General features: G+C 44.8%; 1 protein-coding gene across 1 annotated transcript in view; it reads left to right on the forward strand.

Annotated features, from left to right (window-relative positions):
* Window positions 1–13067, forward strand: part of robo1 (roundabout, axon guidance receptor, homolog 1) — a 159128-nt gene that overhangs the window by 105354 nt on the left and 40707 nt on the right. Inside the window, exons 4-6 of the mRNA XM_080428836.1 lie at window positions 4661–4781; window positions 5814–5952; window positions 6149–6276. Coding sequence (XP_080284962.1) covers window positions 4661–4781; window positions 5814–5952; window positions 6149–6276 — 388 coding nt within the window. The remainder of the gene's footprint in view (window positions 1–4660; window positions 4782–5813; window positions 5953–6148; window positions 6277–13067) is intronic.

Below are 13067 nucleotides of genomic sequence, written 5' to 3' on the forward strand. Positions count from 1 at the left end.
ATCAACCTCCATTATCATTTTGCCAAACATGCCTCTTGCTTTAATATGATACAGGAGAGGTACTTTGAGGACAACGCAGCACTGTTTCCACTCAGTATCATATGCAGCTCTCTTGCACATGGCCTTTCACCATAATTAGATTGCAGCCCTTCTCAATAGAACACACATCAGCCAGTTCGGCTGTTTGTAAATCAATTTCACGATAACATCCGTCCAGTCCCCCACATGGTGGAAGTGAAGATGTGCACCACTCGATTGTATTTGTGATTTTGTGCAGTGATGTACATGTATGAATAGTAAATGTAGGATGCTGTAACTGCGGCTTGGTGACTTGAAGTTGCGTCCCCGTAGCCTGCGGTGGAGTTGGGCTTTGTGCGGTGGTAGATTTAACAGCCCGTATGGGGCCAGCCTGGACGCAAAGTGCTGGGCCTAGGACGAGGACAGGATGACTGCTCCCCCATGAGTGCTTTTAAGGTAGCTCTAGATATAAAGCCCGGCCCCCCTGTGTGCAATTAACTGGGCTGACAGGTGGGAGAATGGACGGTGCAAATGCTTGATCCAGAAAGCTGAATTCTGAGAAGGTTGACTGTCAGCAAAAGGAGCGTCTCTACAGCATGTATTAGATCAGGGGGTCTTCAACGTTTAGCTGAGAGACAGATGAAGCAGGGACCCCCCCACTATTGTGCAATTTTTTTTTGCATATTAAATAGATCGCTTCATAGACTTGTTTGACAGCACTATGATCAGTGTTGTGTCGATTAGTGTTTTTTGTTTATTTTACACACTATCTTTTCTATTAATATGTTGGATTCATGTTAATGTGTATTTCATTTCAGACATTTAACCACTTAAACCCTCAATACTTAGTGAACTTGACCTTTGGCTCTGTACTTGGTCTGCTCTTCTTTCCTTCCACACCAAATCTCTTCGCCGAAAGTAGCCGATCTACAAGCACACAACACCTCGCAGCATGAGGCGTTGTGTGAATGTAGATCTACTATTTCAGGCTAATGTTCCCCTCAGAATAGGGACGCAATAGGGTTGAAGTGGTTAATGTAAAAAAAAAAGAAGTTCCTACCACACAACGATTTGTCGGCCCCCTTGTAGTAACTCTGAGGACCCCCTAGGGGTCCCGGACACCCTGTTGAAGACCCCTGCATTAGATTGTCGGTGTGGATAAAGAGCTGGTAGGGATAGAAGTGAAGGGTGTGGGGGGGGGGGGCATTTAAGGCTTCATAATGTGATGAACAGCTGAGCTCATCAAAGGGCTCCTGCGCCACCCTGCATTGTTGTGTCGGGTTCAGACCATTCCTCCCCACCAACACTCGACATGCTGGGACGTGCGGTCTCCTTGGTGATCGCTGCCGTTCAGAGTCAGACTCCCCCAAACCACCTGCAGCAGGGATTTATACTCTCTTTTCTCTGTTCGACTGGGGCTCGGTCGGCTCTGCTTTTGGTGGCTGCGGGATAAAGACGAGGGTAGTAAACTTCACAGAGGCAGGGACATCAGAGAGAAGTGTCTGTTCCTGCTTTCCTATCTAGTTCCGTCAGCTGTGTGTGAATGGCGATGACATTTCGTATGCCATCTTACATTATACGTTCCATGCCTGCATGCGGACGAGTGATGACAAGCTTCCACCGAGTCGACAAACAAAAAGCGGCAAGGTCTTCAATCCATTAATGCTGCATGTGCCACTGGCGGCAGCTGGACGGCTTCTTCACACCTGTGTAAAACAGGTCTGACAGGAGCGATGAGGGCATGATAATAGAACAGAGAAGAAGAAAAGCCAGTGTGGGTGATATTTTTTAGTCTAAACCATCGTCTGCTGACAGAGAGAATCAATCAGCAGCATCACAAATAGCCAAGGTGCAATGCATTGTCCAGACTCTTTTTGTATAGTAGTCATGGCTAATTATCAGCCTTGGAAAATGAAATGGTTCATCATGAATACCAACAGAGTGCATGAAGAATGGCAGGGGCTTTTGCATTATCAGCACTGCCAAATTACATGAGACAAAAGGCAGCAAGATACAGCCATCTCCCTGTAAAGCAGGGATAATGGTCACATTATTGGGGCTTTCAGCAGGCTTTTGTGTTGTGGTGTGTTGCATACAGAGGATAATGTCGCTGTTGGGTGGAAACCTTGTTGTACGACCAAAACCGTTACTTTTTAGGAAATGAAAAAAAAGAAGAAGAATGGATCGAATGTAGTTATTATTTAGTCACAAGCTGTTGTTAATACTTTTCATTGATTAAATAATTATAGCGGGCGGCAGTGGCTCAGGGGTAGAGTGAACTGGAAACCTAGTTCGATCCCGGGCTGGGGGGCTCCCCCAAAGTTAGTGTCGATGCTTCCGATGAGCAGGTTGGTGCCTTGCATGGTTTCCTCCGCCATCGGTGTATGAATGTGTGAGTGAATGGGTGAATATAATGCACTATCTATATAAAGTGCTTTGGATAAAAAGCACTATATAAATGCACCATTTATAGCAGCCACAGACAACTATACTTTCAACCTGCCGTCCTTATTTTGTCTCATTATAGGCGACAATTTTCACAATTTTTAAAAAGTAGTTTTTGTTTGCCCGACGGCGGCGAGGAAAAAGAAGCACTGCTGTATTTATTGACTCACAGGATCCCTGCTGTTCTGGCACTTCAAGTGTGCCTGTGGAGAATGGGAGAGCGGCACATCTACAGAGGTGGGAGAATACACAGAGTGCACTGGACCCAAAGTGGATCCTTATGTCCAAACCTTGTGGGACCGACGGTCCCCCTCCTCCTCCTCCTCCTCCTCCTCCTCCTCCTCTGGTCCGACCTGACCTTGGGCCTTTGTGAGTGCCACAGTGTTTTAGCCGTTAAGCCTTTCCTCAAACAAACAGTAACATAATGACACTTCAAACCCCTCCAGCACCGCGGGGTGCTCCTAAATAAGCCAGCCTTCTGTTGCCTGTTCATGTTCCCCCTTGCCTCTTCTTTTACCATGAATATTAAACGGCGGTGTGAGGGGGCAGAGGAAGGCCTCAGAATACAGAAAGAATGTGTCCGGTCTTGAAGTGAGTTGAGTTGTCCCTCAAGGACCCTTGACCCCCCCCCCGCCACTCCAGTGAGGCCACAGTCCAGGAGTTTGTTTTTTGTTCTACTTTTTTTTTTTTACTATAATAAGATTACATATTATTTACAATATGCAAATATTATAGAAAGAGAGGACAGCAGAAAAGTAGTCAATTTAAAACTCACAAATCCCAAATTATAAGCAAATTCATAGAATGAGGGAAAAAAAGTGACGCCCATATTTAGATTCCAGATTTTAATAAGTCAAAGGGAGAATTTACTGTATAAAGCCTCTTACAGTTTTACCTTGCATATGAACTTTATTACTGCACAGATGGGTCGGGTTTTTTTGCCAGTAAACTCTTGCATAGTGTTATAAATCCTCCATCTCATCTCATTCAGCATACATCAATGGCTTCTGTGTCTGGCTGTTACATAAGGTGTCAGTGCCTATTAAAACTCAGCGCGTGGGGAATCAAGGTTGTGCTCCCTGTGTCAGTGACGAAACTGCTTTATGATCACCTGCAGTGCAGTGCATGTGGAGTGTTTACTTCCGTGAAGCAGATTGAGTGAGACATAGCATAGCAAAGCGTAAACCGAACACACATGTATGAGGGCCTGAGTAAACCAGGGATTGTGTGCGGTGCGACTCTGTCAAAGTATGCACACCTCAGTGGTTCTCTAATAAGGGGATCCATTACACGCGTGAGGGTGGGGGTCCCCGTCTTTGTGGGCCGAGGTGTGCATTTAAAACCTTAAGCCCCCGTCAGAGCAGGCAGATCAGTGGTGCACCATACTATTGTCTGTCCATGACTCTGACTGGCATGGTTGTCAGTTGAGAGAGGGGCTGGGGGGCCTGCACTGGGGCCTGGGCTGCCTCTCTGGCTGCCTGAGAACAAAGCCTCCTCCTCTAGCCTGTAATCAAAGCCCTGGGAAATAACAGACATCACAGTCACCTGGACTAACACTATTTGGTGCCTGCATGCTCACGTATGCACACATGCACACTTACACTTGCATGTATGTATACGGTACTCAATGGAAATAGTTATTGCAGTTAGAAACATTCTTGCCTCAAACGTACTCTGCCAATAGAAGAGAGAGCTGTGCTGAAGCTCACTTTGACGACTGGAAAAGCGCTTCCACCGAATCGACTCCACCGCAGTGCTGTAGGTGTTCCCTCAGGGAGCTATGTGGTTGTGTCAGATTGGGAAAGTGATTTTTGGCTGGGCCTTCGCTGAGAAGGAACAGGTTGACTGATAAAGTAATACAGACCACAAGTATAAGTCAAGGGTCTATCTCTGTGAACCGAGAGCAGGGCTACATAGCTCAGTACCAGGACATTTTGAGACTTTCTGTTATGTTGTTATGTGACTTTTTGTTGTGTGACTTTCGGTTGTCTGTGAGAACGACCCTGGGCAACATTTCTCTCTTAAGCCTATTTTATACTTCATTGCACGACCGTGTCACTGGACAACGTAAGCTAAAAATCTGTTCTTGTCATCGAGCGACTTGATCATGGGAAGAAGTATAAATTTGCCCTTGGAGTCCCCTGCTTCAGTCTCTTCTCTACTGATAGGACCTCAAATTTCTTCCTCTGCTCCTCAGATACGTGGAGGGAAGCTGATGATAACCAACGCCAGGAAGAGCGATGCTGGGAAGTACGTGTGTGTGGGCACAAACATGGTCGGAGAACGGGAAAGTGAAATAGCTGAACTTACTGTGCTTGGTAGGTAATCCTCTTTATATCTATTATCTCTGCCTGACACACCCTATACACATTCACGCATACATGCATGGACACAACAGGGTCCAGATGTTAAGCTTGGAGTGTGCATCTTCTAGGAAACTAAATGGTGTCAGTGACCCACATCAAATAGAGTGTGAGATGACCTCCAGTCTCACAGTTAACTATGAATCCCCCACTGATCCCATCAGCTTCTCTTCTCTGACCAGCTGCACCCTGTTTCACCATGAGTGACCTCTGACATCCCTCAGTACACACACACACACACACACACACACACACACACACACACACACACACACACACACACACACACACACACACACACACACACACACACACACACACACACACACACACACACACACGCACACACACACACACACATGCGTCCATACTACTGAACTTATGGCAATCCTTTCTCACTTCCTTCGCTTCCGTTCCCCATGGACCTTTTATACTCTCTGCCAGCGAGAACAGCACCAGAGCCTGCATAGTCTTTCCTCATAAGATCAATAATTATGCATACAGAAATAATACAGTCAAGACTTCAAAGAAGCCAGCCCTTAGCTATTGCCTTTGTTTGAGTAAACATAACGCAGAAACTCCCAACAGTTGTGGTTGCTTATTAAGGAATTCTCAGAGGGACTTTTGACTTTCGAGCACTTGGAAACAACTTAATATATACTATATAGGAAGGAAGGAATGAAAGAAAGGAAAGAAAAAAGAAGGAAGGAAGGAAGCGAATGGAACAGGTTTAAGTGAGGCCGTTGAAGCTACACCTTAAGTATCTGGCATTAGTAGGTTTTCTTTTCCTTGCACTTAATCCAACGTTCAATTTGATTTCAATCCATTTCAAACCGTCAGATCACCAGATCTTAAGGATTAAGTGAAGTAACTCAATTCAAAGCCACATATTTGAGACATGATGTATTGAACTTGACGCAGCTCTACCCGTAGCATGTTTACATGGTCTCTGATACATGGTTGCATGCTGTGTACGTTTCTGTGCAGAGCGCCCCAGCTTTGTTCGCCGTCCAGGCAGCCAGGTGGTGTTGGTGGACCAGAGTGTAGAGTTCAGGTGCGAGGCCCGCGGTGACCCAGTTCCCACCGTGCGCTGGAGGAAAGAGGATGGGGACCTGCCTAAGGGAAGGTACAGTATGACTCATCAAGTTCTCCCTTTCCCGCACACAATACCTTCCTACCTTCCCTCTTCTCCTCCTCTCTGTGTTCGAACCACTGCTTGCTTTTTTTGTGTCTGTCATCGGCAAATTTACGATGCTTCGTGTTTCAAAAGGTAACGTGTGCCTGACCAGTATTATGCGGACACGTTGTTGTTTTTGATTCAGATTTGAGATCCGTGAAGACCACACCTTGAAGATCCGTCGCCTGACCTCGGCTGATATGGGTTCCTACACCTGTGTCGCGGAGAACATGGTGGGCAAAGCGGAGGCAGCTGCGACGCTCACCGTTCACGGTAAAGACCACAGACCGCATTTCTCACACCCTAATTGTTATTTGCCCACCTTTTTTAATTCATAGCCCCTCTGAGGGCTGTGAGTTAATTGTCCTATATGGTTTTGTCCATACCCCAAGTTATTCTAAATTCAATCCCACTCATAGATTATCGTGGGGTTTCGTTCAGACGCAATTTAGCCCAACCACATTGCAATTATAGCTCTCAGCTTTAGTGTTCTGTGCTCATCACTTTCAACTATTCCCTCTCAATTAGCTGATTGATTTCTAATAAATGGAGAATGTGAAAATCCATAGCACCCGTTGCATTGTGCACATGGGAGCTCAACAGCAATCGATCTCATTTGCCCTATACAAGTGGCATTTCTCCAGAGGGGTGGTCTTCCTTCACATTTAAGACATACAGTATCATCAGAGGGCCTCTGGAGTGTCTGTGTGTTTCTCGTGGTCCCCTCTCGATTGGACATCCTATTAACACAGCGAGAATCTAAAGCAGCTGGTCACAGAGCGTGAACATTCAGAAAGAAGCCATTCAGCGGGAGTTGGGGGCTGGGATCACCCCCCTCCCCAAACCCTCCAGAGAACCAAGGGGGAACACTGGGGCTATTTAACGGCAAACTAATGGGAATGTGGGGGAGTCAGGAGAGCGAAGAAGGGAGGAGAAAAGCCGGCAAAGAGGGAGGGAGTAGGTTCAGTGAATGGAGGATGGAGGAGGTTGGATGAAGGGGTATCAAGTATGGTGATGGTGGCTCACCACTGGAGCAGAACGGGAGGGGGACTGGGGCATATTGTGGTAGAGGGGATGAAGGGGAATAGAGGTTTCTGCGGTGAGGTCAGTCATATTAATGTCACTCCCAGCAGTCTACAGGAGATATAGAGAGACAAGATATTTCTATTCCACTGGCAACCCCCCTTTCTACCCACAAACACAGATACCTCATCTTCACATGGCTGCCCTTTGCAATTATTTCTCCATTTTCTCCACAACCCAGCAATCTTTGGCCTGCTTTGTGGGATGAGATTAGACAGTCCTGTCAATAAGCCCATCAATATATCCATCTCTCTTATTGCCTTTTTTCCACTCTTTCCCTCTCCTTGATGAAAGCTTGACTAATGAAAGAGAACAGCATTGATGTGTTGGTTCAATGAACTGCTCTCATGGCTTCGAATCATTTTTGAGAGGCTGAAACCTTTGCATTCTCTTCATTAGCACATGACCGCCCTGTCCTCAGGCGGATTCCCTGAGGCCTGCAAGTAGAGACGTGGACAAAACATCCTAGTCACTTTTATCGGAGCTTCTGCCCCTGGCATGTAATATCCAGGGGCTCATTTACTGATAAATGCATTTAGGGTTAAACAGATCTTTTTTCTTTTCTTTCTTTTTTTTTTGCAAAAAGAGATGGCAAGATCAAACAGGCTATAGTCACCATTGTAGATGTTAAAACATATTTTTTTACAGGACAGCATTAATTTACAGTTCACCTAATGCAATATTGGGTGAATAATAAGACAGACAGATAATAGTATGTCAAGTCATATGGTTTTATGGCTGATTTGGACCTATATGCCTCTATGTATTGTATATAGTATGGTTAGTTCCTAGAAACCTTGTCCATCTCCATCATCTCCAGTTTTAGCCAGACCAGGAGATGGAGAGGCCAGGGAGGTTGTGGGCATTGAGTAGTCCAGCTAATTAAAGACAAGCCAGCCACAATCCCACGCCCGGAAATGACATGCTTCTAATTACAGAGACAGCCAAAAGGAAAGGGAAGGAGAGCCTGGTAATTGCAGGTCTAAATGAACTGGAGTAGAATGGCCAATGCGTAGGGAGTTAAGATGTAGTTGAAGTTGTCAAGAAAGCCTACTGTCACACCAGGCCAGGGGAGAAGCTGTCTGTCTCTTTAGTCACAACCTATTTGTCCTCAGCCTGGTCAGATGGATAGGTTTTTACACTCCGGATGTTACTGTGTAGCTTTCAGAAATGTTATGAATTAGAGTTGCTGTGCTGTGTTAAGGGTTCCAGAATAGGCTGTTGTCCACATTCACATAAACACAAACATGCACCATATTCTGATATTTGGAAAATTGCTGATGCACTGAACAAGAGTTGAAACATGGTTCAGTAATATCATTTCAGTGGTTGCCCAGGGTCGTTCAGAGAATACTGCACCACAACACAGGTAACAACGTTTTTGAGTCAAAGTGAGCCTAACGGTGCGTTTTAACAGCGGGCGATTCAGGATAGTATTCTCCGGAAGTGCATTATATGTCTATGAGAGCCGGCAACTACTGGCGATAGCTGGGCGATGAGGCGAAGTGGGCGGGGGGACGATGTTGATCTGAAAAGATGGATTTTATTTATCTTTTGGACGATCTTTTGGACGATATATGTAAATATTCCTTGAACTCGAGTCTCTGCAAAATCCTCTCTGATGGCTGGATGGCCAGTAAAACCAAATGAATTGAAATGGAAAAGGGAAACTCACTCAGCAACTCAAACTCAATAGCAATAGAAGTTGTTCCCACAAGAACTGTTATGTAATTTGTTTATCATTGCAGCGCAGTCTGTGAAATTGATATTACTTGGCATGTTCTGTTGAATTTACCATCCTTTAACCTAATTTCAATTCAAAGCCCATGAAAGAATCAGAAGACTGTTTTGAAGAAGAATGGACTGAGAGTTTATAGCACCTTCCATGGCCAGAGTGTCAGTGAACAATGTGGCCATTGTGCAGTGGCGCCTGGGGCTATTTTTCTTTCTCTGCGCTCTGCTCTCGTTACTAACTTAATCAGTGAATTATTGTTTTACACATGCGTTTGTCTGTCTACAGCACCTCCTTTACACACTCATAAACATGTCAAGTCAAAATTTCCATTTATTGACGTAAGAACACATAATTGGCCAAGCCACAGGTTATATTTACGGGTTGATTGTAAAATCATTAATCTAAGCCAGATGAGAATAGCGAGATGGTCTTTCCAGTTGTGTGTGTGTGGGTGTGTGTGTGTGTGTGTGTGTGTGTGTGTGTGTGTGTGTGTGTGTGTGTGTGTGTGTGTGTGTGTGTGTGTGTGTGTGTGTGTGTGTGTGTGTGTGTGTGTGTGTGTGTGTGTGTGTGTGTGTGTGTGTGTGTGTGTGTGTGTGTCGTTGCAAGTATGTGTGTACAATTGTACATGCCATGTGAGTTTGAGGACAGAATCAGACCCCCCCCCCCCCCCCCCCCCCACATAAAAATAAAAAAAACTAGAGTACGTTTTGGTGTGTGGTTAACTAATGTTTATGTTTTGTTAAAGAAACCTCACCCAGGAATATTCATCATAGGAATGTGAATCCATTATGTAGTGGAAAGATAATTCACAGAAACAGTGTTTTTTTCTCTCAGCTGGTAAGTTTTGCTATTAACAGTGATTTATTAGTGGAAAAGGCCTTGAATGGAATGGTAGTCCCCAGAGCAGCGTTGCTAATAACCCATGTAAAAAGGACTGGAATGAAACCTAGAACCAGTGCCAAAACAGTGTGAATGAGAGGAACCTTCACCGTTTACTCACGGCTGAGCTTTCTACTTGTCAGCTGTTCTCATATTAATCAGGTCAGCAGTCTGCATGCAGTCAAGGAGATAAAAAAAACTCCAAAAAGCTGTTAGAGGCCATGCATGCTTTCTTCTCATCACTCCTTCTCTAAATCTCATGTGTACATTTACCATCAGATGCATCCATCTTATGTAGTATTGCCTGTCACAGACAGTGCTGTGTAAGTCACAATGCAGTAGATATATGGTATGGAAGGGCTCCGAAGGGGGCAGAGATTTTAAAGCTGACCACACGCTCCCACAGGCCGCCCAATGGGAGCTCCTATTAATCACGCTAAGTCCTCAGCATGCCGTTTCACTCTTGTGTCGATTTCTAGGCTCCTGGTCTGCAGCACGGCTCAAATCCCTATTAATGCCTCTGGCAGTGGTCATTGGCATTATAGTCTGCCCCCCGGTGGGCTGGAGGCTACACTGCTCTGCACATTTGACTGTTTCTCTGTGATCAGCTTATTGATAGAGAGACTCCCCTCTGTGTCGCCGTTATGCCAGCAGAGATCTCTCACTAAAGTATAGCCCAGACAGATTTAAGACTCACCTCTCCCTCCAGGTCCACCACTGTGATCACAGTGGCATGGCAGAGGTAGGGGTTACCTAATTAAAGGCTTAGACGCACATGAACGGACGTGTGTAGGGGTTGTGAGGGTTTGTGTATTTTGTATGTGGTATTTATGCGTGTGTGTGTGTGTGTGTGCGTGTGTGTGTGTGTGTGTGTGTGTGTGTGTGTGTGTGTGTGTGTGTGTGTGTGTGTGTGTGTGTGTGTGTGTGTGTGTGTGTGTGTGTGTGTGTGTGTGTGTGTGTGTGTGTGTGTGTGTGTGTGTGTGTGTGTGTGTGTGTGCGTGTGTGCTTTTGTGCATGTGCGTATGATTGCGTCTATCTCCGCTCTCCCCTCCTGCTTGGACGCACGGATGGCGGCGAGCCTTTTTTTCTGGGACCTTTTGATGTGTGCCTTATCTGCATTTTAAAGGCCAGTGATAGGCGGGGGAAGGAGGGAGGGGGTGGGTCATTACTCTGACTGACAGCGTTTATGTTTCCGTGGGAGCCGTTGAAGCAGACAGATTAGATAAGGTGAGTGATTGGCTGGGGGAGATTTATGACCAGAGAGTGACAGTTAACATTCACCTTGTGTTTTTATGGGCCGGTCTTACATATGCAAGGCTATGTTTGAAAGACTCTGTGATCCAGCTGCTGCTAGGGGGGTACTCCAAGACCTCATTAGAGGCCATGGAGACGTTCATCTTTACACACTCGAGCAACACCCGTGAAACCGGGATTTGTATACTGGATGTGGTGGGTATCATACAATATATATCAATGACAAAGACTGTCTCATCACGATATGTGTGCCTCTCTTCATCATTTAATACATCATTTCAGCGCACTTATTTTCCTGTCCTTGATCATTTTAAGCATTTTAACACCGGAGTCCCAATTTTGGGCATGTCTGTGAAAATCTGAAAGGAATGTCTTTTCACCCCAAAAATGGCAGGCTGAAAGCTTGTAGATGTACTAGGCCTATTATTTTTTACCTCCAAAATGCCTTTTTCCCCTTATCAATTACTCACAATTATGGTTTAGTGGTATATTTCTTCTGTATTCCTGAATGAAGAATCCAAACACGAAGAGAATACTTGATGAATTGAAGAAAATCATTAATAACAACAGCAAAACTATATAAAAATGTATTTAAAAAAAGTAGTACAGCTCTCAAAGTCTAACCCAAGTGTATTGTATCCAGTCCATGTCCTCATTAAATCCAAAACACCACAATTTCGCTATACTCTGAGAGCTGTGTTTGAGTTTATACTTTTTTTTTTCTTCTTCAAATCATCAAGTATTCTCTTCATTTCCATTCACTGTGAAGGAATGCGACACAAACAAAATCTTTTCATGAATTCAAGGCTGCTCGGGGTGAGTAATTGATAGATGAAAAGTATTCTGTAAGTTCTGTAAATGATTAAAAGACCTTCAGTGTTAAATGAGACAATATTCCTGTTATGCCCAGGCATTTGGAAAATGCATCACTTAAGGGGAACTTTGTCGATATTGAACCTGAATCCTGAAAATCTGGCATCTGTCTATAAATGCATGGAATCTGTGTGTGTGTGTGTGTGTGTGTGTGTGTGTGTGTCTCGCACAATACTCGAGCACCGTCCGACCAATCGACTTCAAACTTGCCGTGTGTATCGCTGAGAACCTGAGGGTGTGAGTGAGAATCCAGTCAGAAGCGGTAGTCCAGAACCGAAAATCCAAAAGTCAGTCAGTCTGTCTGTATGTCAGTGGGTCAGTCTCTGTCTATGTCAGTCCATAATAATAAGTACAGTGTTACATGTTACCGATGTGTTCAGAGCTCACGCTGTGTGAGTTTTAGTTTTATGTAGGCTGGAGGAGGTGTGATCTGTCGACATGGAGAATGCATTGGGAAGTGTTATGTCAAATGTTCACATGACATGACCTCCTCTCCTCACAATAGAATGATTGGATTCACGTTAAATATCGGCACAGTTCCCCTTTATTGTCTGTGATTATTGTTTTAAGTTAACTACTGTGTGTGTGTGTGTGTGTGTGTGTGTGTGTGTGTGTGTGTGTGTGTGTGTGTGTGTGTGTGTGTGTGTGTGTGTGTGTGTGTGTGTGTGTGTGTGTGTGTGTGTGTGTGTGTGTGTGTATGAGTGTTTTCCCTGCGGCTTAAACTGGGGTTGTGATATGTCTCATCATCACTAAATGACATTGACATGATTACGTATGTTTACCCATGAACATCACATTGTTGTCCTTATCTCTTCCCTTTGTGTCATCCAATTTATTATTTATTTATCCGCCCTTTGTGTTTTTGTTGTTGTGTGTTTTTGTTTCCTTTTCAGTCATGTCTGGTAAGTTGAAATGTCATCCGTCACCTTTTCACCGCCCTGACAGAGGCAGGATGCTGTCACAACCCCTTCCATCCTCCTCCTATCACCTATCCACCCTCCAATCAGCTCTCATGTTTCTGTTGTCATGGGCAACGGTGACTTAAGGACATTAATGGGTAAAAATATGCTCTGTCTGGGCATCTAAGGTAAAAGCCACATCATTGCATTCTATTATTTTCCCCCTCTTGCTTTTATGCATTACCCAACACGCCATCCTATTTATGGACAAATTGTGCCTGTATTCAATATGACAGTCTGCAGATTGCTTTTATGTGTGGATGTATTACACAGCTGCTGTT

This window comes from Gymnoscopelus braueri, assembly GCF_963280865.1.
Source record: "Gymnoscopelus braueri genome assembly, chromosome: 5".
Classification (NCBI taxonomy): Eukaryota; Metazoa; Chordata; class Actinopteri; order Myctophiformes; family Myctophidae; genus Gymnoscopelus; species Gymnoscopelus braueri.